The sequence below is a fragment of the Pimephales promelas genome, chromosome 25, assembly GCF_988280905.1.
Source record: "Pimephales promelas chromosome 25, fPimPro1.hap1.1, whole genome shotgun sequence".
NCBI classification, from domain to species: Eukaryota; Metazoa; Chordata; class Actinopteri; order Cypriniformes; family Leuciscidae; genus Pimephales; species Pimephales promelas.
In genome coordinates this window covers 12,756,362-12,781,699 of record NC_142793.1, presented here as the reverse complement: position 1 = coordinate 12,781,699, position 25,338 = coordinate 12,756,362, and the positions used below count along the sequence as shown (strand labels likewise).

General features: G+C 36.5%; 2 protein-coding genes across 3 annotated transcripts; one reads left to right on the top strand and one right to left on the bottom strand.

The window, feature by feature from the left end:
• The first annotated feature begins 1,303 nt into the window (after positions 1–1,303).
• On the top strand, positions 1,304–22,526 carry camk1db (calcium/calmodulin dependent protein kinase IDb). Of its 2 annotated transcripts, none has more exons than XM_039666020.2 (11): positions 1,304–1,573; positions 10,485–10,616; positions 12,251–12,325; positions 14,318–14,456; positions 14,660–14,789; positions 15,888–15,963; positions 16,089–16,201; positions 17,004–17,082; positions 18,078–18,165; positions 18,280–18,430; positions 21,138–22,526. In XM_039666020.2, the coding sequence occupies exons 1-11, from the start codon at positions 1,479–1,481 to the stop codon at positions 21,236–21,238; spliced, it is 1,179 nt and encodes a 392-aa protein (XP_039521954.1). In that variant the 5' UTR covers positions 1,304–1,478; the 3' UTR covers positions 21,239–22,526. The 2 variants fall into 2 exon arrangements, with proteins under 2 accessions (XP_039521954.1, XP_039521955.1); XM_039666021.2 differs by having other exon boundaries at positions 21,109–22,526.
• On the bottom strand, positions 22,171–25,237 carry ucmab (upper zone of growth plate and cartilage matrix associated b). The gene is made up of 5 exons (XM_039666022.2): positions 25,102–25,237; positions 24,906–24,971; positions 24,729–24,824; positions 23,491–23,589; positions 22,171–23,158 (listed from the first exon to the last, which is right to left on the bottom strand). Exons 1-5 carry the CDS (start codon positions 25,157–25,159, stop codon positions 23,061–23,063), a joined length of 417 nt encoding a protein of 138 aa, XP_039521956.1. The 5' UTR covers positions 25,160–25,237; the 3' UTR covers positions 22,171–23,060.
• Between the last annotated feature and the right edge of the window lie 101 nt (positions 25,238–25,338).

The following is a 25,338-nucleotide window of genomic DNA, read 5'->3' as shown; positions in this document are numbered from 1 at the left end:
AAATGTAAGCAAATGAGTATATATTTTTTACATAATGTGTTAATTTTATAGTGGTAATATTCGATTATTACAATGTGTTTTTTTCCCTCATTTGGCATTACTACGAAAAACCCTAATTGGAACCTTTGTTTTTTCAATGTAACAAAATTAAAATCACCTTAATTGCCTGTATTTGACCAGTATTTGTGTCAATAGGGCGTTTTTAGTGAGTAAAGTGTCTTCCTCTCACTACGCTGAGTTTGGATGGCTAATGAATGCAGTGTTTGCTCTTCATGCAGAAGGTGTACTGTTTCTGACGCAGTCTGTTGCCGTCCCTGACACGCTCACCGGTTATTTACCGGGCAACAGTTGCATCATTTATCAACCGGTGCGTTACAACAGCCTTACTTTGCAATACCTCAAGAATAGGGACTAACGGATAGTGATGGGATTTATGGCTCTTTGAGGGGATCCGGATCTTGGCGAGCCGTTCCTTTCAAAGAGCCGTTCAAAAGAATGGCTCTTTTGACTCTTTTTAAATATTTAGTATAATCACTGGGAGGAATGATGAGGTGAGATTTGTAGTCAAATAATTCAAACTCAGATATCACACATCAATATCTGAGTTTGAATTCTGAAATGTTGATTATTACCTCATTTGTCATGTGTGGACTATATTCCATATGGTTGCACAACATCCCTCTGCTTAGAAAGTGACATCACTATTTTGGATTTACCTCTAGTACAAAGTGTGTGTATGTGTAAAGCTGTTGACTTAAGTTATTCATTCAATACCACAAGAACATTTTGATCAAATATATATATATATATATATATATATATATTTAAAGTTGTAAATGTATACTGTAGATACATGAACACAAAATGCAATGTAAATAAATACAAGCAGTTCCTTACTTTATGGCTTTTTTTAACTGGAGTAACCATGTGATGGCAGCGTGCACAAGTTTTGGCTCCACTCCTACCCAATGACATAGGCACGAAGGGTTATAAAAGATAACGTAAAAGATGCACGCGCGTGCACAACTATCGCCCCTGCGCTAACTGAGGAGCTAATTTGTGAGCATCTGTGTAAAACACGCATAGGAAAAAAAGAACGACAGAAAGAACGGCTCCCCTCCAGCCGCGACTTGGCTCCCATCGTTCATATTTATGAGCCGTTCAAAAGAATCGGTTCGTTCACGAACGTCACAACTCTACTAACGGATTTGCGCGTGGTTGAGCTCGTCGCGCGTCGCGGTGAGTCAGTCAGGAGGATCCGCGGTGAGCTCGCGCGCTGTGCGTCAGTCAGTCCTCGTTCTGTTGACGGTACCGGGCGGCATGGAACGGAATGCAAGAGCCGATTAAATTCTGTCAGACAGTCACAGAGACCGATATCCGCGTCCGCGTCTTTACCTGTGTTTTGTGTTTCCTGTAAGGCTGGAAAGATTGACGCGTTAAGAAGGTTATTCGGAGGCAGCGCTCACCCTGGAAGCACCATGGCCAGGGGAAGCGAGGAATCTGGGAATGGATCGTGGAAAAAGCAAGTGGATGACATCAGGAAGATATTCGAGTTGAAGGAAATCCTCGGGACGTGAGTATGAATGATGATTTGACATTGTGAATGGCGGGTTTTGAAATCTGCATATGAGTCAGTTTTGGTCTTCAAAGTTTGATCTGTAAGAAATGTTACACTTACAGACAGGGCATTTACTTTACCAAATTTCCATTAGACATATTTACTGTTTTTTCATAAATGGTTAAAAAGTGAAAGCTTGGTCTTCTGGCTGGCTCACTCACAAACATTTCCTATGGCTATAGGCTACTGTAGGTTTTATAAAATTAGAATAGAAAGCCTTTATTGTCATTATACCATGTTAACATTGTAAATCATTATTAAAATGAAATGTAATTCAATAAATAAACAAAGTCATGAAACTATTTTATCACGGTCTTGTATTTTGTAGGGTTTTTCAGTCAGCACTGTGTCACCATGATTTATCAGAAACATCAGCATTCATTCTTTTTCTAATAAGAACTTTACAATGACCTTGAAAGCAAGACTAAATGAACTATGAAACTGTCACTAAGATATACGTGAATGCCAATATTTCCTCACAGTTGCACATTCAATCAGATTTAGAAAAAGATGCTTTGGTCTGTGCAATGTGGTCTGTGTCAATGCATAATATGCACTTTAAATCCTTGCTTAACCCACTTGGAATAGCAGGTTATAATGTGCAGACCTTCTTCTGTCATGCAGTTTTAATATCTCACACCCGACAACATGGCTTTAACAATTCTTTCCAAATTCCTCTTCTGTTGTAGGAGCATTGAAGTACAGCTTCATGGGTTTTCCCCAGTAATGCCTTGAAATAGACCATGATGTCTATAAGTCTATATTTATATGGTGCGCATGGACCAAAAACAGGGCAGGTATTTTTATGTCCCCTTAGAGAGATTTCGACCATTTGTGGGGGTTTTATTTGTTATTTTAATTTGTCCTGTAATCTGTGACAGGCGATCACCACCATTGTAAAACTATGCTTAATTTCTGAAACACTTTTTCAGAAATCGATTGCAGTTGTGCTGTATTTTGCCATGCGTGCGTTTTGTTTAGCAAAATGAGTTTTGAGTTGGAACAATGTAGATCTTAAAATCAGAAGATGGAATAGGCAGATGAGCTTGGTCAGGCTCTGAAGTGTATGTGTGTTATATTTAGTACATGTGTGTATAAGTGAGCTGAGGTCGGTTAGGTCATTAACGGGGGAGAGATATGTAAGATTTTAACCATAGCTCATCAAAAGACTCTTACAAAAGGATTAACTAGACCAGAGAGGCTTTATTTAACAGGCCGATCCCGACCTGTAAATGTTTCATATAGGATCTCTAATATTCATGCCAGTTGCGATAGGTTTACAGCGAAGCCTCCATGTCCCAGGCTGTGAAACTCTGTTAGATCTCAGCGGTCCGTCAGCAGGTGTCACATTGGTGTCTGCACATGTGTGATGATTGTTTTAATCTGACTGTTGGACTGCTTGTCATTTGAGGTTCAGCACTCCACCCCCAACGCTTTAAACTGTAGACTGTGGATTATATGACTGCAGAAGAAGGGAAAGACTCAGATTATCCTCATTATCCTTTCCTCTTTTTCTGTTTCTCAAGTCTCTCTCTCTCTCTCTCACTCTTTCTCTCGTGCTTTGCGTGTCCAGATTATGATTGTTTTTATTGTGTTGTTCACACACCATGGCAGAAGAGCTTTGAAGTCGTTCTGGATGATGTAATTTTTTTCATTGTTGCAGTGCTTTGTGTTCTTCTCATTTTCAAGATGATGGTGATGATGAAGATGTAATGACCATAATTAATCATCAACAGCTACCCATCTCCACCCCCTGATCCCTAACCCCACCCCTAATCCTACCCATCTCCACCCCCTGATCCCTAACCCCACCCCTAATCCTACCCATCTCTGCCCCCTGATCCCTAACTCCACCCCTAATCCTACCCATCTCCGCCCCCTGATCTCTAACCCCACCCCTAATCCTACCCATCTCCACCCCTTGATCCCTAACCCCACCCCTAATCCTACCCATCTCCACCCCCTGATCTCTAACCCCACCCCTAATCCTACCCATCTCCACGCCCTGATCTCTAACCCCACCCCTAATCCTACCCATCTCCACGCCCTGATCTCTAACCCCACCCCTAATCCTACCCATCTCCGCCTCCTGATCCCTAACCCCACCCTAATCCTACCCATCTCCACCCCCTGATCCCTAACCCCACCCCTAATCCTACCCATCTCCACCCCCTGATCCCTAACCCCACCCCTAATCCTACCCATCTCCACCCCCTGATCCCTAACCCCACCCCTAATCCTACCCATCTCCACCCCTTGATCCCTAACCCCACCCCTAATCCTACCCATCTCCACCCCCTGATCTCTAACCCCACCCCTAATCCTACCCATCTCCACGCCCTGATCTCTAACCCCACCCCTAATCCTACCCATCTCCGCCTCCTGATCCCTAACCCCACCCTAATCCTACCCATCTCCACCCCCTGATCCCTAACCCCACCCCTAATCCTACCCATCTCCACCCCCTGATCCCTAACCCCACCCCTAATCCTACCCATCTCCACCCCCTGATCCCTAACCCCACCCTTAATCCTACCCATCTCTGCCTCCTGACCCCTAACCCCACCCCTAATCCTACCCATCTCCGCCTCCTGATCCCTAACCCCACCCTAATCCTACCCATCTCCACCCCCTGATCCCTAACCCCACCCCTAATCCTACCCATCTCCGCCCCCTGATCCCTAACCCCACCCCTAATCCTACCCATCTCCGCCTCCTGATCCCTAACCCCACCCTAATCCTACCCATCTCCACCCCCTGATCCCTAACCCCACCCCTAATCCTACCCATCTCCACCCCCTGATCCCTAACCCCACCCCTAATCCTACCCATCTCCACCCCCTGATCCCTAACCCCACCCCTAATCCTACCCATCTCCGCCCCCTGATCTCTAACCCCACCCCTAATCCTACCCATCTCCACCCCTTGATCCCTAACCTCACCCCTAATCCTACCCATCTCCACCCCCTGATCTCTAACCCCACCCCTAATCCTACCCATCTCCACCCCCTGATCTCTAACCCCACCCCTAATCCTACCCATCTCCACCCCCTGATCTCTAACCCCACCCCTAATCCTACCCATCTCTACACCACTTAGATCCGGATCCAACTCCGCCCCCTGGATCTCGTGACGCAAGCTTTTGAAATTGGGTTTTTGAAAACGATAGAGTTATCGTCTACATGTAAACTACAAAATTGCACATTTGTGAACACGGTGACGACGTATTACAGTTTATAGACACGTAGTATTTCTAATTGACATTGCCATCTACTTGCCTTTGATCGTTTTGACCACATTGTCATCTGTACATGAAAAACACAAGAAAAAAACGTTTCTTTTTTTAGTACGGTGTTGTGAAAATCACCGTATTCAGGTTCACTTTAAAATTTGAAGCAGATATTTTGTAACCTAAAAACTAGGTTCAACTAAAAACTGAAAACGTTTTATGCATTTTGGCATTATTTTCACACAACAAGGGGCTGACAATGCTACTTTTTGAAAACTGGTTTCAAAGTGCACATATTGAAAACAATAGCGTTATCATGTCAGTGTAAATTACAAGAGGGCAGATTTGTGTAGACGGTGACGTCATGCGCATGTGTGATTTGTGTTTCTTTACAAAGTGACATCGCCAACTACTGGCCAGGCAGCTTAATAGAGGATTCTTAGTTGTTTTGAACTGGATCATTTTGACAAATGCGCAAATTCAAAAATGCAAATGAAAATCTTTTCAGTTTTTATTACATTGTTGCAGGGCAGTGGGTCTCCAGTAGTACGGTTGAAGATCCCTGAATTATGCTACCAAAAATTTGGACACACTTTAGTAAATTTGTTTCTCACAACCTTAAAAATATTTGGATGTAAAGTTTATGCATCAAGGCATAAAATAAGTCTTGTGTCATTGTATAATTACTTTAACTAAAATTAGTTAGATTTATTATTTTTAATTATTTTTAAAATTATTTTTATTCAGCAAGGACACATTAAATTGATCAATGCTGTTTTTTTTTAAACCGCCTATTGATCAAAGAATTCTGAAAAACATCAAATCATCATATTAGAATAATTTCTGAAGGATCATGTGACACTGAAGACTGGAGTAATGATGCTGAAAATTCAGTTTTGATCACAGGAATAAATCACATTTTGAAAAATAACAGAATAGTTATTTTAAATTGTAATAATAAATCACAATATTATAGTTTTTACTAGATCAAATAAATGCAGCGTTGGTGAGCATAATAAAATTTGTTCTGGAACATTAAGATATCTTATACAGATACCAACCCCAAACTTTTCAAACACTAGTGTATATTTATTATCTATAAAAATAATTCAACTTGTAAGTGGATGTTTAAAGCGGTTGAGATGAAGAACAGGCATAAATCTAGAACACGTTTAATCCAGGAAGGATAATCTTTCTAGGATTTCCCATCCTGAAGATGACATAACAGATTCCATAACACTCCTTACACAAGACTTTCAGAGGGACCAAACTGAAAACAGCACACACACACAAACGATTCAAAAGCAATCAGTTCTAGAAATCACAGAATTAAGCATGGATGCACAATGAAGCATTGTCAGAAATAGCTCATTCCTACACATAATGACTCAACCTGCACAATCTCCACCCCATCCTCCGAAAATACTGCACTCTATATCGTCTAACTCCATCTGTACCACTGTTACCATTTCTAAATGAGAAAATACAATCAGTGTTAATTAATCCGTTAATTTTAGATTAATCCCATTTTAATCCTGTTACTTTCCGAGTGGAGGTGTCAGTTTTCCTGAATTCACCTGAGGTGGTTCAGTATGTCTGTTACAATTCGATTTAATTCACATTTAATAAGCGCATTTCTCAATACATGTCGTTTCAACGCAGCTTTACGGAAAATTCATTAGCCTTTTATGCAATATCCCAATGTTGTGCATTAGTTAAATTCTTATCTTTGGATGGAAGCGTAGAGAGTAACTCCATTTATCTGCACTTTGATCTTTGAAACTTTCCAGACATTTCACATTCAGAAAAAGCTGTATTACACACTACGTGAACGGTAATATCTGAAAAAGTGTGGTAGAGCACCCTTTTCAGACTCTGACTCTATGTTCCCACACATCTTATAATATGTGACTGCACCCACTTTCCATACAATGCATAGGCTTATGAAACTCTGACATTTGCATGAGAAATTCAGCTTTACTGTAAAGCATTGAGGTCATGGACCACATAATCATGATATAGGATCACTAGTTCCTTGTTGACCTCATGTTATGCAAATTAGTTGTGTAACGGGTACACAAATACATGCTTTAGAGTATAACTGCATAAGTGAGCTTTGACTCTGGCAAGCTTTGTTGCTAAAAGTGTTTACAGGTGCACAACAAGGAACTAAAAGCCAATAATGGTCAGTCGATGTGGGTTAACGGTCATGAGTCTTTCTCTTTACCTTACCTCACGCTGACACCTCCTGTAACTGATGATTTCCTCTGGCGGATGGTGAACTGACACCTGCTTCTCTGTAGATTCATACACTCTTCATCAGATGGATATTCATCACCTGAATAATGGTTGTATCGTGTATTTATATTTATATATATTTTACATTCTGCTTGTTGAATTGAATCTCCTGAATTATGGGTTGTGATTTAGTTTAATTTATTATATTTTATCATTTTTTTGTGCTATTTTAGAATTGAATCACCTGAATTATTATGAGGTAAAAAAAACATCTGAAGTGGTTCTTACTATTTGAAATGCTGATAAAATGGCCAAGTCAAATTTTTCTTCAATAGTTTATCCACTGTCTAAACCACTACTATTGTTATTTATTTTATTTTATGTTTTTTTTATTTCCCCTTTGTATGCTACGGAAGAGGATTAGGGCCCAGCTATAATAAAAAAATAAAACCATCTCGAGATTAAAGTCATTATAATGCGAGATTAAACTCGTAAAATTTCGAGAAAAAGTTGAAATACAATCTTGAGAATAAAATCATTAAATATCGAGAATAAAGTCGTTGTGTTTCGAGAAAAAACTCGTTAAAATTTGAGAAAAAAAGTCTAAATACAATCTTGAGAATGAACTCATTAAATATTGAGAATAAAGTCGTTGTGTTTTGAGAAAAAACTCGTTAAATTTCGAGGAAAAAAGTCGAAATACAATCTTGAGAATAAACTCATTAAATATAGAGAATAAAGTCATTGTGTTTTGAGAAAAACCTCGTTAAATTTCGAGAAAAAAAGTCGAAATACAATCTTGAGAATAAACTCATTAAATATTGAGTATAAAGTCGTTGTGTTTTGAGAAACGTGTTAAATTTCGAGGAAAAAAGTCGAAATACAATCTTGAGAATAAACTTATTAAATATCGAGAATAAAGTCATTGTGTTTCGAGAAAAACCTCATTAAATTTTGAGGAAAAAAGTCGAAATACAATCTTGAGAATAAACTCATTAAATATCGAGAATATAGTTGTTGTGTTACGAGAAAAACCTCGTTAAATTTCGAGAAAAAAGTCGAAATACAATCTTGAGAATAAACTCATTAAATATCGAGAATAAAGTCGTTGTGTTTCGAGAAAAAACTCGAAGATGGTATTACGACTTTTTTTTTTCTCGAAATTGAATGATTTTAATCTCGCATTATAATTACTTTAATCTCGAGATGGTTTTATTTTTTATTATTGCTTTGCCCTAATCCTCTTCCGTACTATCTAAACAACTATTTTTTTATTTAATGCTTTTCCCCTTTGTCTACTAATAAGCACTACTATTTTGTTTTATTAACTTGTTCTAGTTTAGTCGTTTTTTGTTTTTGTTGTTTGAGTTGAGGTGTTCAGTGTTGATTACTTTCCCGAAGTCAAATTTGCAGTGTTCTGACTTGCCCCAGTAAGCAAGCACCTAGCAACCACTTATTTCTCCTTAGTTACGAGCACTCGACCATCTTTACAACCGTTTCTCAACGTTCTGACAACCATCCATAAAACTCGAGCACCATGTCAGTGATCTTTGCACTGCAAAGCACCAGTAATGTTTAAAATGTGTCTGAATTACACGTGATAAATCTGATCTGTTTAATGCACTCTATCCAAGCACACACTGTTGTTTTTCTTAGTTTAATCCTTTGAAGAGATGAATGCTGCGCCCACTGCAATCTCACACGCTCATATGAACACATAGCTTACAAAGTACTCAACCTGCTGGGCGCTCGGCCAATGAGTCACTCCATTTCTAGCCTCCTAAAGGGCTTGCGTTTCAATCGCAAATGAGAGTTGAATTTGACAGTTTAAGAAACATATGACAAATGCTTTGTTTTGGCAAACCACCAAACCCTATATTTTGATAAAATGATTCAGGAACAGCCTTTTGTTCCAAGCTTTCCGAATTGCCGCGAGCGCTCGTGCCGGTATTTGTAAATTACTGTGCGTGTGTGTGTGTGCTGAAGGATTAGAGCAGATTTTCAGTGACCAATAAAGGCTTAGCTACAAGCCACAATGGCCAACTGATTACACAGTGCATATGATACAACATCCCTGAAGAATCAGAGGAGACGTGAATATGGCTATGCTTTTGAGCATTACATTTTTGAAAATGTACAAATATAGTGAAATATTTGAAAGCAGTCCTTACTATTTGACAACAAGTTTTTCTTCAATATTTTATTATTTTATTTGATGCGTTTGTCCCTGTTGGCTGTCAAAAGTACTATTATGTTGTTGTTGTTTTTATTCATTTTATATTATACTTTGGCCTTTTAAAGGGTGTCTCAAGCACTGCCACTCTTTTATTTTAGTTTTTTTATTTTATCTTATTTATATGATCTTATTAAATTGTATTACATTTTATTCTTCTGTGTTCTGTCCCTTTTGTAGGTTGTCTAATGCACTACTATTAATTAATATTAATTAATTTTATTTATTTTATTATTTTATTCTTCTGTCCATTTGCAGTACTAAAGCACTACTATTTTTATTTTATTTATTTTATTATTTTATTTTATTCTTCTGTCCCTTTGCAGTACTAAAGCACAACTATTTTTATTTTATTATTTGATTTGATTTGATTATTAGGTAGGTCCCTTTGTAGGTTGTCTAAAGCACGACTATTTTTATTTTGTTTTATATTATTTATTTTATTATTTTGTCCCTTTGTAGGCTGTCTAAAGCAGTGCTATATTTATTATTGTATTTTATTTTATTATTTTATTTTATTCTTCTGTTCCTTTTGGAGTACTAAAGCATGACTATTTTTATTTTATTTTATATTAATTTATTTTATTATTCTGTCCCTTTGTAGGCTTAGGCTATCTAAAGCAGTGCTATATTTATTATTTTAATTTAATTTATTTTATTTTATTATTTTAATTAATTCTTCTGTCCCTTTGCAGTACTAAAGCACTACTATTTTTATTTTATTATTTAATTTTATTTGATTATTATGTCCCTTTGTAGGTTGTCTAAAGCACAACTATTTTTATTTTGTTTTATATTAATTTATTTTATTATTTTGTCCCTTTGTAGGCTGTCTAAAGCAGTGTTATTTTTATTATTGTATATTCATTTATTTTATTATTTTATTCGTCTGGCCCTAGGCTGTCTTAAGCAGTGCTATTTTTATCATTTTATTTTATTTTAATTCATTTTTATTCTTCTGTCCCTTTGTAGGCTATCTAGTACTACTATTTTATATTCATATTATATTTATATTCATTTTATTTATTTTATTTTATTTTATTTTCAAACTATGGGACCTCACTGCCAAGCTTTCAAGCAACATATTTTTTTCTCTGTCCACTTTCTGTCTCCCAAACATGTACAGCCACTTTTTAATACTTCCCCTCTCTTTTCTGTTTCTCCAGTGGGGCGTTTTCTGAAGTGGTCCTGGCCCAAGAGAAGGCCACAGGAGACATGTACGCCGTGAAATGCATCCCGAAAAAAGCACTAAGAGGAAAAGAGAGCGGAATAGAAAACGAGATTGCAGTGCTTAGGAAGTAAGTATTCCTAAAAGCCAACAGAAGAGGCTTACAATAACAAACCCAACACCCATTACACGCTTCACACAAGTTCCTCTTGCTACAGTACTGAGGAAAAAGGCTAAAGTTGAAAGGAAGCTGTTCGTGTGAGTTTGAGCGGGAGATGACTCAGGCTTTATGACACGCCCCTCACAGCCTCCCACCTTTGCTGACTCCTACCTGTCCCTTTCAAAAGCATCGCAAGAAATGATTCATGTGGCCTCCACCGCAGACCTCGCTATTCACCGCACGTTGAGGCCGAGCGCAGGTCCGCGGTTGTCATGGTAAAAAGGCGTTCTGGAAAAGGAGGGTAGGCAAAAAAAAAAAACTCCGCTGCAGCTGGATTGGAGATGCTGAGGTCAGAATGATTCTAGTGACTGGAATGCAACTAATCAGCAAAGATGTATTCAGTTGATCAAAAGATAAAGACATTTTTAACATGTTACAAAAGATTCCTATAAGATTCCTAAATGCTGTTCTTTTCAACTTTCGGAATCCTGAAAAAAAAGATCACAGTTTCCACAAAAAAAGCAAGAAGCACTTAATAATTATAATAAGCAATGTTTCTTGAGCAGCAAAATCCTAAATTTTTAGGATGATTTATAAAGGATTTTTTGCTTTTGTCCCTTTGTCTTCCCTTTTGTGAAAAGCACACATTTTTTAAGTCTTTTTTTAATTTAATTATTATTTTAAAAAAAACATTACTGTGCCTTTGTGTGTCCCTTTGTCAAAAGCACTACATGTTTTATTTTATTTTTTTAGTTTATTATTTTATTGTCCCTTTGTGTGTTCCTTTGTAAAAAGCACTAAATATTTTATTTTTTAATTTTTATTATTTTATTGTCCCTTTGTGTGTCCCTTTGTCAAAAGCACTACATATTTTATTTATTTTTTAGTTTATTATTTTATTGTCCCTGTGTCAAAAGGGCTACATATTTTATTTTTTATTTTATTATTTTATTGTCCCTTTGTGTGTCCCTTTGTCAAAAGCACTTAATATTTTATTTTAATTTTTAATTTTTATTATTTTATTGTCCCTTTGTCAAAAGCACTACATATTTTATTTTTATTTTTTAGTTTATTATTTTATTGTCCTTTTTCAAAAGGGCTACATATTTTATTTTTTATTTTATTATTTTATTGTCCCTTTGTGTGTCACTTTGTCAAAAGCACTACATATTTTATTTTTTATTTTTAAGTTTATTATTTTATTGTCCCTTTGTGTGTCCCTTAGTCAAACGTACTAAATAATTCATTTTAATTTATTTTATTTTATTTTATTGTCCCTTTGTGTGTCCCTTTGTCAAAAGCACTACATATTTAATTTTATTTTATTGTACCTTTGTGCATCCCTTTGTCAAAAGCACTACAAATGTATTGATTTTATTTTATTTTGTGACAGTGAATTCAGCTTTGCCATCACAGAAACAAATTATGAATGCATCGCCCTTGAGCTGTTTGGCAACTTATAGCAACTTCTAAGCTCAATCTATCAGCCCGACTCATATGTAATAGGAACGAACATCAGCCATCCAAAACAAAGCCTTCATAATCCACTCAAGTGCGCCTTTGGTTCATTGTAACTGATCAAATATTTTGTCTGTTCTTTTCAGGGTCAAGCATGAGAACATTGTGGCTCTAGAGGACATTTACGAGAGCCCCAGTCATTTATATCTTATTATGCAACTGTGAGTAAAATATGTTTGCTACTTCAATTTGTGCTTAATTAATGCTCTAAGTCTCCAAAGTCTTTGAAATGGAGCCAAACAATGTGAAGCAAGTTTGCAATGTGGAAAACTTAAAAAAACCTAAGTACTAATCTGTTCTTGCCTGTATCTGATGTGTGACTGACTGATACATTCCTTTTAATTGCAATCCAAAAAATTTATCTTTCTGTCATTCCAATTCAACATCCTGTGGCGCTTTAAACTCATGACTTGAAAAGGAGCCAATTCTTATTCTGAATTGTGTCCAAGCCTCCTGCTGCTGCTTGAGATCATTTCAACAATAATGAATCATCTATATAGCTTAATGTGAAACATGTTAAACCCATATTTGATTTATTGTATTTTTAAACATACACTACCTTTCAAATGTTTGGGGTCAGTAAGTTGTTGTTGAAAGAAATTAATACTTTTATTCAACAAGGATGCATTAAAAGTGACAGTAAAGACATTTATAGTGATGCTGAAAACTTGATAAATAAAAAATAAATCCTGAAAAGACTTTATCATGGTTTCCACAAACAATATTAAGCAGCACAACTGCTTTCAACATTGATAATAATCAGAAATGTTTCTTGAGCAGCAAATCATCATATTTTAATGATTTCTGAAGGATCATGTGACACTGAAGACTAGAGTAATGATACTGAAAATTCAGAAATCAGCTTTTACTGTATTTTTGATCAAATAAATGCAGCCTTGGTGAGGCTTTCAAAAACATTAAAAACTCTTACCAACCCCAAACCTTTAAACATCAGTGTGTATATTGTAGGGATGTACCAATATGACATTTTTTGGTGAAACCGAAAACCGACAATTCTTTATATTTGAAAGCCGATAACCGAAAAATTTAAATAAATCCAAATTTTTATATAATTAAAAGCCATGTCCCAAGCACACTATTACAACGTTCTTATTATAATTATATGCAGACTATATGACTTAAAGGAGTAGTTCGCTTTTAAAAAAACTTTTGCTGATAATTTACTCACCCCCATGTCATCCAAGATGTCCATGTCTTTCTTTCTTCAGTCGAAAAGAAATTAAGGTTTTTGATGAAAACATTCCAGCATTTTTCTCCATATAATGGACTTCAATGGGAACCAAACGGTTCAAAGTCCAAAAGACAGTTTCAGGACAAACTGCAAACTGTTCAAAAGGCTTTAAACGACACCAGACGATGAATGAGGGTCTTATCAAGTGAAACGATTGCTCATTTAATAAAAAAATAACAAAGTTTAAGTTTTATAAGTTCTGTGATGCAGTTCGTGACTCTCCTGTTCGAACTCTTTTCCTGAGTCAATTCGTTCATTTCGTTCGTTGAATGAACCAAACAACACGAAAAAGATTTGTTCATTTTGATGAACGAGTTCGAACATGCGAACATTTGAGCTTATAAAACTTAAACTTTGTTATTTATTTTTAAAATGAGCGATCTTTTCGCTTGATAAGACCCTTATTCATCATCTGGAATCGTTTAAAGCCCTTTGAACAGTTAGCAGTTTACACAGACACTGTCTTTTGGATCTTAAACCGTTTGGTTACCAGTAAAGTCCATGATATGGAGAAAAATCCCGAAATGTTGTCATCAAAAACCTTAATTTCTTTTCGACTGAAGAAAGAAAGACATGGATATCTTGGATGACATGGGGGTGAGTAAATTATCAGCAAAAGTTTTTTTTTAAAGTGAACTATTTTCCAGTAAGTGATTCTAATCATATTTCAAGCAATTCAGTGCAGTGCACATCTAACTGACAGTGTCTTAACTGAAGCAAATAATCCATTATTTTTCGCCCGGATTTTCTTATCTATAACATTAAAAATAACCACATATCGCTCGATACCGATATGGTGGCCGACATATCATGCATCCCTATATATTGTTTATTGTATATACCTGTTTGACAGTTCTGAATAACTATAAACATTAAAAAGCAGATTTCTTGTGTTTTTCAGTGTGTCGGGTGGGGAGTTGTTTGATCGTATTGTGGAGAGGGGTTTCTACACGGAGCAGGACGCCAGCGCATTAATCAAACAGGTTCTGGATGCAGTTAACTACCTGCATTCACTGGGGATAGTCCACCGAGACCTGAAGGTGATGATTTCCCTTGACTGATTTCCTTCACACCAAAACAAATCGATATGCATAGACGTACAGTTTCATTATAGCACATAGGAAGCTGGAACATAAGACTTGAAAGGTCACCGCACTTCAGTGGAAACAAGACGTACAGCGTAAATAACTCTCTGTGACTTTTTACCCTAATCACCCTTTCTCTCTCTCTTATCTCCTGACAGCCGGAGAATCTGCTCTATTTTAACCCGAATGAAGAATCCAAGATTATGATAAGTGATTTTGGGCTGTCCAAGATGGAGGACGCAACCAATGACATCATGTCCACAGCCTGCGGGACGCCGGGATATGTGGGTAGGGCTGTCAGTCCACTGAATCTGAATATTGTAAACTGTAGTCAATCTAATGGGATTTTCATTTAATTTTAGAGTTTTTGGAAGTGTAAAGAGTCTTATAATTTCCTCATGCATGACACTTCTCACTTGATGTTTTTTTAAATACGTTTTTTTTCTTAGTTATGTACATTAGGGTTTTTGTTATATGTCTTGTTGTTTAATGAATGTTTATTGCAGTATTATAGTGTCATATGTTACCATGAAGGTGTTTTGTATATGACACCATCAATTAATATATATCCCAGTGTGTGGAAAAGCTCTTTGGATGAATTTTGATTCATCGTGTGATTTTTCTCTTTACCTCTTATGTTTTTAAGGTGGTTGTCGGTGTGTTATGACAATGACTTTAGTAATTTAGTGTATTAACATCATTACAGTTTTAATGAATTATTTTTACTGTAAATTTAAGTATCAATCTATAAAACTTAAAATGTTACTACCATACATTTTACAGTAGCACAGTTCTGACAACCACAGCTGCCATTTTTGGTACCTTAAATCTCACTGATTTAATTCCAAAAATAAAATAAAATCCATATGCTGTTTTATTTTCATATTCGTACTTTTCATATCCACTTTTTCTCGTGAAATACAAAGAAGACATTTTTAACAATATCTATGCAAGTTGTAGCGATCATGCCTATCGAATCCAAAAAAAAGACAACAAAAAAATCACAATAAAAGTGGTTAAAAAAACAGCAAATTAGAAAACATAGAGTTTTGGAATGACATGACAGTGAGTAAATGATGATCAAATTTGTTTTTGGGTGAACTATCCTTTAAAAACATTTTTTATTAGTGCTGTCATATCGATTAATCGTGATTAATCACATATAACAAAAGTTGTTGTTTATATAATATATATGTTATTATATATATACTGTATATTATATATACTATATATGTGTGTGTATACATATATACACACACATATACATTATATAAACAGAAACTTATGTTAGATGTGATTAATCGCGATTAATCGATTTGACAGCACAAATTTTTTAGTAAATATATCATTTCATTCACTTTATCTGTCGTTTAATATGTTTAATAGCTCCAGAGGTGTTAGCACAGAAGCCTTACAGCAAAGCCGTGGACTGCTGGTCTATCGGAGTTATTGCTTACATCTTGTGAGTAGTTTTTTCCCGCCATATGAAATGTACTGCTGCTTTCCCAACCATTGCTACATTAATTATTTAATAAAGAGGTCTTTAGGTTAAAACACTGACCACTCTTGAATCCTCTGCTTCCTCAGGTTGTGTGGATACCCTCCATTTTACGACGAGAATGACTCCAAACTGTTCGAGCAAATACTGAGGGCAGAATACGAATTTGATTCCCCGTACTGGGACGACATTTCTGATTCGGGTAAGTGTAACGTAAATCACATATTATAGTTATTGACATAAACTCTTTATATATATATATATATTAGGGCTGTCAAACGATTAATCGCGATTAATCGCATCCAAAATAAAAGTTCATTTTTACATAATATATGTGGGTGCACTGTGTATAATTATTTTGTATATATATATAAATACACTCAAATGCATGTATATTTAATGAAAAAAATAAAATATTTGTATTTACATATCATATAAATTATATAGAAATCTATACAGTATATACATGAAAATATTTCTTAAATAAATACAAGCATTTGTGTGTATTTATATTTATAAAATTAATGTACACAGTGCCCCCACATATATTATGTAAACACAAACTTTTATTTTGGATGCGATTAATCATTTGACAGCCCTAATATATAAATTTATGTTCTTAGTATGGGAGAAAATGACACCCTTCTTCAACTCCTTTTATCTCTTCCACCCACTTAAACGCTATCATTGAGTAAGACTTGAGTTACTTGTGTTTACTTGTCAGTCACGATTCGTTTTTTTTCCTATGAGCAACACTTTAATATAGGTTTTTTGAAAGTAACACTGAAGTATTGCAGCCAGATATAAATCAGCAGTTGAAAAGCATTATCTGGCGCTAAGGCGATTCAGCTTCGTTAGAAAATAACAACTCGACACCCACATCACAAGCTGTTCCCTGATGTCTGGGGAAGTGTAGGAGGGTGTCATTTTTTCACAATTAGAACTGCGCCCTTGTGTAACTGATTCAGTTTTTTTTTCTTTGTCACATTTCTGTTGTTTTATAGCTAAAGACTTCATTAGTAACCTGATGCAGAAAGATCCGGAAAAGAGGTTAACTTGTGATGAGGCTCTTTTGCATCCATGGTGAGCGACCAGGATTGTGTTCACTGCCGTTCTGATGTTATTTTAGTTGCTGTAGGTTTAAGAGTGAATCTCACACAGTCTATCTATTGACATTTTTGTGGAAATTAAGCATATGCCCCAGCCTTCATAATGCCCATTAATGTGTTACAATTCTCATTGTTCTCAATTCAATCACAATAAAATGTACACGTTTACACAATGATGTAAAAATAATATAATATAATATAATTATATGCATTACAGTAATGAGAACTGCTTAATTGTCATGAAAATAATGTCACAATGCAAAAACATTTAATAATAGTATAGCCTTTATATATATATATATATATATATATATATATGAAGAGTTCAGATGCAAAAGCCTCTAAATGCCATTTGAAATTTTCTTCTAAAATGACCATTTTTATCAAGCTTGTATATTTAAGTTAAGTAATTTCACTTAAATGACAATTAATAGGTAATTATCATTGCCATTTAAGTGAAATTACTGAACTTAAATATACAAGCTTGATAAAAAATTATCATTTTAGAAGAAAATTTCAAATGGCACTTAGAGGCTTTTGCATCTGAACTCTTCATATATATATATATATAGTTCAGTTCCAAAGTTTGCCTTGGTGAACATGAGAGACTTCTTTCAAAAACATTACAAAATATTACAAACCCCAAACTTTTGAATTGCAGTGTATATTATATTATATTATATTATATCATATTATATTATATTATATTATATTATATTATATTATATTATATTATGTTATATTATACAAAGTTTAAATTAAGTCTTTGATTAATATCAACACAACGCTACCTTGCTTGCAGTAATTGTGACCATAACTACATTCACCTTAAGATGTTACTGTGCATCTTATGTTTTGACATTATATACCGTAGTCATGTTTATAAACACATATGGTCACATATAATAAGACTCTGCCTCCTCATGGATGCCAGATGATACTGCAAGTCCAACTCTCCTCTGATTTCAGGATAGCTGGTGATACTGCGCTCTGTAAGAACATCCACGAATCAGTCAGCCGGCAGATGAAGAAAAACTTTGCGAAAGCAAAATGGCGAGTAAGTGACCACGTCCTTTCGCCCTTTGGATTCATTAATTGAAACACCCGTATTGATTGACCAGTATTTTATTTACCACATGTCAGTGTTCTCTAAACTCTTCTCTCCTCGCAGCAAGCGTTTAATGCCACTGCAGTGATCAGACATATGAGGCGTCTTCAGCTTGGCAGCAGTATGGATTCCTCTCAACACAGGAAGCAGAATCCAACATCCATGCCAGGGAAGAGTCAGTCGGTTGATGTTTCTTCAGTCCACCGCAACGACTGTAAGTTGTTACCACAATCCTATAAGGTCCTGATATACTCACAGTGAAGTTCTTTTCATTATTTGCCTAGGGGTAAAAAGAAGACCGAAATAGCCTTACAGCGATACACTGTTAGCGAACATCTGACGCCGCCCACACATTTAGATTAGCGCTTTCCTCTCAATAACAAGATAATCACATAACAAAAATGCCAGTGGTGCGAAAACAGCATCATATCGAATTGGATATGTTTGCAAGAGCTCTGCAATTTGGCACTCCGATCAAGTCACGATTATTTAAATAGCAATTTATACAATAGACTGCATGAAAGCAAACAGTGTAAGTCACTCTTTAATTAGAATCACATTTTAAATTTCTATTACTATAAAGCAGCTCTCCGGTGTGTTCATGTTTTTATGTGTGTCTGGCCTCGACAGACTGAACAGACGAAATGAACCTGAGAAGATCCACGCCAGAGAAGCCACACCTACCTATTACTTAATCGTCACGGACCAATGGTAGTTTGAAGGGGTTCACCAATCGGAGTAAACTTTATTTAGATATTCGCTTTGACAAGCTGTTTTGAACTCAAAACTAACTTTGTTTTGGCCTAAAAATTTGGCCTTTTTTCAAAATTAGCGCCTTTTCAGGCCCCTTTAGCGACTAATCTGGTTAACGTGTAGTTTGACACTATATCATACTTTGTCTGACAGGAAATATGTAAATGAGAACAGCTTTATTTGACACCCAGCTATATATTACACTGGCAGGACGGAAAAAAAAAAGTCACTGTTCGGATTTGGCAAATGCTGAAGAGTCTGTGATTGGATTATTGTTGCAGTGATTATGTTTCTAGCATGTTATATGTTTGGCAACAGTTCTTCTAACCCTAATTGATGGAGTGTGTAGCTTTTCATTTCATAAACAACCATGTAGGAAGACACATCATGGCCATATTTCAGGACGACAATGTCAAGATTCATATAATCACTATATAGACGAATCCGGCGAAACTACCGGAAGTAAGCGGGCGCCATTACTGAGCTGTTGCTGGGTAGCGTTGCGCCATTGCCTCCTATTGTTTTAGTTGCAACTTGCATCCACTGGAATAAACAGCCCGCGATTTACGACTGTCACTAACGTTACAACGTTACCCCTTGTATAATGTCGAGTGGGTAAACAGTTTCCGTTATAAATTGTTTCAATGGTGGCAGTAAAATTTCAATTTTGAAGAGAAAACATTGTGAATACCCCGGGTCGACTGCCCCTGTCTGGTGCCGTACGGTTTACACAGATTTCCTGGGTGAGTACAAGACGCGGACATTCGCGTATAATAGCAATTATTTAATGACATAAGTAAAAAAATATAATAAATATGTGATATAGTGATCAGTAAAATCTCCTCTCTTGCTATTTTTTCTATTCAATTAACATGCTATGGTCATTAAATGGCTTTCCTGAGCTAAATGTAACGTTATGTGACATAATTGTTCTCCTGCTGTTATATTGACCTCTTTCCATGGTTTAAAAACACTAACTGGTCGATATTGTATACTTTCTAGCTGTAACGTTACCTTACCCTTGCCTGTTGCAATGTGAAAATGAGATAAATAATGGACACAAATGAAAAACATGAATTTGTTTATTTGATTTCATTCATTTATTTATTTAATTATTGTTACCAAATGGACAGATCTTTTTATAGTTTCCTCGTTAGCAAACGTTAGCCTAGCTAGCTTGCCAATCTATTTTCATAAATAATCTGTAAGATCGTTTGTACCTTCATCTGTGACTGGTGGCTACTGTCTAACATCATCAACCCAACAAGTCATTCTGCCTGGCTGTAGCTGTCATCGAGGGTGCGTTATCACCGAGGTTTGTTTACATACCGGTGCATATGTCTATGCCGGTGTAACAGCTCAGTAATGGCGTCGCCACAAGATGGCAGCCTACACAGAACGCTCGTCGGATTCGTCTATAATCGTAAATCTCTAATCAAACTACAAAAATGGCCGAACGGGGTGGAGTTGAACCGAGTGTGAACTCAGCAACTTGGAGAGTGGGCGGAGTATGACGCATCTCCTTTTTATTTAAAGGGGCCGCTCCAAAACGAGTCGCTCACAGACGCCCATTCTCTGAGATTTGTTTTCATGATAATCCAATGTAAAGAGTTTTATCTCTAAAACTGTTTAGCGTATAACGCTAGTATATGGGGGCATATAATAAGTAAAGAGAAATCGCTAGTTAATACCACTAACAAGGCTCAAATTAGCCCCACACTAACATGCAAAACGAAGCATTGAGAACTTTGTAAGTGTACAGACCATTTAATAAGAAGATTCTACTTATTCTCCTTTAAGGATTTGCCTATTCAAATCCAAACAGCGTCTTTTTGGGTGGGCAGTATATATTAAAATACAGAATGTGAGCACAGATTAGGAGAGAAAACAGATGACAATTAGCGCATGACGCCATCTAGCGACATGTTTATGCTTTAGCTACTTTCCATTGAAAATTGTTGGCAACACTGGACTTCACACCTGTTCGTTCTTCGATTTTGCTTGAAGTATATCTGGACCTTTATATTTCTTGAGCCGAAACTCACAATAGATGTTTTTGACTCGACTTTTGTTGACCGTGTCATGTTGCTCATCACCAGTGATGTGTTTTGTGTTGTATTATGTCGTGTTGTCGAACAGCCCTTGAAGAGGGTGTTATCTTTGTCTAGGTTCGTCCGTGCAGGCGGCAAACTCTTCCTCGAAGACGGGAACGCCTGAGCGAAAAGCGCGGGCATCCACGGTCACCACCATCATCACCGGCTCAAAATGACATCACTTCATGTGAGACCGCTGACTTGACTATTGCACTTTGTGGAAAATCGTGTTTTCTTCTATTTAACGGTAACTTCCATTGTCCACAGTCGAACACGTTTTCCTCTCTGGAAAGCCAATGGCGCGCTACACCTTGAGACTGTCTCAAAAAGAGCGGCCTATGTATTTAAGGTGACTGTTTTAACGAGTAAAGCTCACGACTTGAACGTTAATGTGGCTGTTGAGTGGAGATTACGAACCTCGAGTTGAAGCACATATGCTTTGGGTCGTAATAGTTCTTAGAAGTTGTGCAGATAAAACAGTTTTCATTCATTAAACCGTTGTTGTAACTTTTTGCTGCTGTGTTTCAACCTGCTGCTCTTTTGAAGGACCAAACGATAAAGGATGTGAGATTTACAGAGTCTAGAGAAGCTGATGTAGTTAATAGAGGCTTTAAACCAATAGATAGAATTATTGTCATCCAGTATGTATAAACTTTGGTTCTGGATGCATGAATGGTGCAAGTGAATGAAGGATGTTAATATTGTATACAAAATGGAAATGTGCAGTTTTAATGGTTTTATCAACACTTTGTTAATATCGAGAAGATTCTGGAGTGATGTGTGTGTCTGTCAACAAGGTATGAAATGGTGGTAAAGCACCTTTTAAAGAGTTTTTTGTGTATGTTTTGGATTTATTTTGTAAGCTTTGCTTTTTTTAAATGACTTTTTGGCATTTACAGTATAATTTTGTTCACACTTTATATTGCAGTGATTGTTACGTAGTAATATTTTGTGTAAATGGAAGTATTTGTTGTCACTAACACTTAAATGATTATTAATTGTAATATAGCCTCTGTAATGTAAACTGGTCATCATTTTATTCTTTTAATTGTGACTAAGCCAGAGGAAATTGAAGAACGCTTGACTCATAATGTGTTTTTGTCACAAATCTATATGAAAACTACCAGCTTCAGTGACTGACATTTGTATTTGCTGATCTTGTGTTTCAGTGGAGCGAAAATGCCTAAAATTTCACACACCGTCCAAAGTGTTTTGATATGACGTGCCCACTGATATATGACCGTGAGAGATAAAAAAAACAGTCTCTGCTCTTGAATCTTGCATGTCATCATGGTCTTCATACCAGCCCTCTGAATTTAGCAGCTACATGATGGTTCTTTCATTCAGGTCACAGAAATGATGTAAGCAGTGTTTTCTCTTCAGTAGATTTGTTCTGTGATGAGTGCTTTTGGTCTATGAGTGTATGGTGAGTAAATTTTCCATTAAATGCAAAGATAAACCAGTTTTATTGTTGTTCAGATTTATTTGGATAGCTTTTATTTTACCCAAAATGAATGTTACAAACATATTGCTTACACTGCAAACATTTAATGAATGTAATTATGCACTTTACATTATCCCAGTACAAATATAAAATCAGGTTACTTTTAAATTCAGAAATTAAGCTTCTTGAGAAATTATTTAATATATATAACTTATGCAAATCATTTTGTCATGCAGGGAAAATGTAAGTTACCATTTACACTAACCATAAAAATAAAACAAAAACTGGCGAGTTGAGACCTACATTAGGGTTATGAATAGCCTGCATATGAATAAATGTACATCTTTGTAAATATAACTATGATACATGAGCACATACATGACGTATATAACGTCACGTTCTTTCGCGCTGGTTTGTAGCCTAACTTGCATGTTTATGACACACTTTGTGCCAAAAAAAAAAAACCTTTACAGAAATATGATATAAAGTAGTTACGTTTCTGTAAAGGCCTTAAAGCTCTCCACCCGCATCCCTGTAGTTATCTATCCACTGTTTCAATTCGTGTGTCGGTTATATTCGTAAGATGGGTCGAGGCCGTCGTGGTGGAACTCTCTCCACTGCTCGGTCTTCTCTCTGGTGCGCTCGTCTTGCTCTGGACGACAGAAAAAAATGGAGGAATGTTAACTTTCACGGTAAAGTATCTATAAGCACGTGAAGGTATCATTGTTATAGTTGAGTAAAGTTGGCAATAAAGTCACAGATTCGAACTTCCCGGGTCAACGTTGTAAATACACGTCTTTTTAGATATCGTATTAGATATGATTTGAGAGTTTTAAAATATATTATATAGGCCTATATAAAAAAGATTTGGTAAATCTGTTTTGTTAAACACAAGGTTAAAGTTCATGTTGTTTGCGTGACAACTGCTGTCTAATCCAATATGGCCGCCAGGTAAGTAAATAAAAAAATATATATTTTACTCACCATCACTCTCTTCCTCGGCGTAATTCTCAAACTGATTTCTTTGTTCTTCATGATACTCCCTCCTTCTCTTATCTGCGGCCAGTCTCTGTCTCTGTTCAGCTAATGAGACAACATGCGAGAGGAAGAAAGAGAAGGAAATAAAAACAGAAATATGCTCCGACATCAAGAAGGTATATGCTCACAAATGATCTAATACAGAAACCCATTTCAGCCATTCATCACATGAAAAAGTATATCATGAGTTAGTAAATCACAATTGTAGTCATGATTTTGACTTTTTATCCCATCATTTCTACTTAGGCCTATGTCAGTTTCGACTTTTCATACCCATATGACTTTAGTGTGTCATAATTTCGACTTTATCCCATAATTCTGATTTAGGCTATGTCATATGATATCCTAAAGCTTGATTTATTTTCTTATGTGATGGAAATGGGCTTCCATAGACGGATCCGTTGGCGTTTTCTATTATTATAACATATTTTAACTACAATTATGCAAATGCTTGTTTGGATTTCATTGACTTGCACAATAGTATCATCTGATTTAGTGTGGCAGGCAGCACCACTGAGTTATAAAGCACCATAACCACCACGTTCAATTTAATTTAGTTTTATTTTAACTCCAAAAAATATAACATGTTGATTCCACTTGAGATGTTCTCTCACTTTCTAAATACACAGTAATGAATTCCCACAAGTGAGTCAAACCATTTTTGGTGAGCCCAATAACCATAAACAAACACAGACCAGGTTAAAGCCAAATAAAAGCATGAAAAAGCAGCAGAGCCCCTCCTTCGTTGGCAGGAGCTGAAGACTGAATGCTGGTTTCTCCAGCCTGCCCTGTGGTTCCTGCTCTGTGCTGTGGTTTTCTGTCGTCCTTGCATTCCTTAGCTGGCTCAAAATGCAGCACCTGTGTGGCCAGTGCAAGCCACTACTAAAAGGGCTCTTTATTACGGTTTTACAATAGCAAGCCTGACTAAAAAGTTCTAGAAGCCACAACAGTGATGTGATTGATGCTCATTTACTTCGCACGACTTCAGATTGTGACTTTTTATACACTACTGTTTAAAGGTTTGCGGTCAGTAATATTTACAATATATTCAGTAAAAACAGGAATATTTCGCAAAAAAAACATTTTCTTTTTCACTATGTTTTAAAATATAATTTATTCCTGTGATCAAAGCTGAATTGTCAGCATCAGGGTTGCTAGATTTTTCAAAAAAGCACTAGCCTCACCGTTTATCTCATCCTGAGTTTTCACAGACCTCCTGCCTCGCCGTTTGAAGAAGCTGGAGGCATCTGACTCTGGCATGAAGATCTTCCTCAGTGCACCTTCAGTGAAGAAGATCAATGATGAGGGGGAAGAACTCGTTGGAAAGAGCTATAGAAACATTGTGGGGGTTTTTTGGTCACCTTGAGGATTGGCTGCCTTTGCATCGCTCCTATCTGACACAGCGGCGCTGTCGGTTCCATGAAACACTGTAACAAAGGGAAAATGATTGAGGTAAGTCCAACAGATTTTCCACCCTTTCCAGGTACTGTTGAACCTGTGGTTCCCCACATTAGTAAATCAACACTTCCCTTGGTCAACCACAGTCCGGTTACTCACAGGTGATGGCGGACAGAACAACGAGACAGGTGAGAAGAGCAGGTTGCGTCCAGGACATTTTGAAGTTTAGCTGAGCAAGAACAAAGTAAACGCTGCTGATGTTCTCAGGGACGTCTTGCCTGAGGTTGGATTTGTGGTCGGGGGAGCTGGGAATGGAATTTGACCAGGAGGGTGAAAGAGGGGTGGAGCTTTGGGAATGTGTTGATTTTGGGCACCGGAAAGGGCCACCATCCCAGG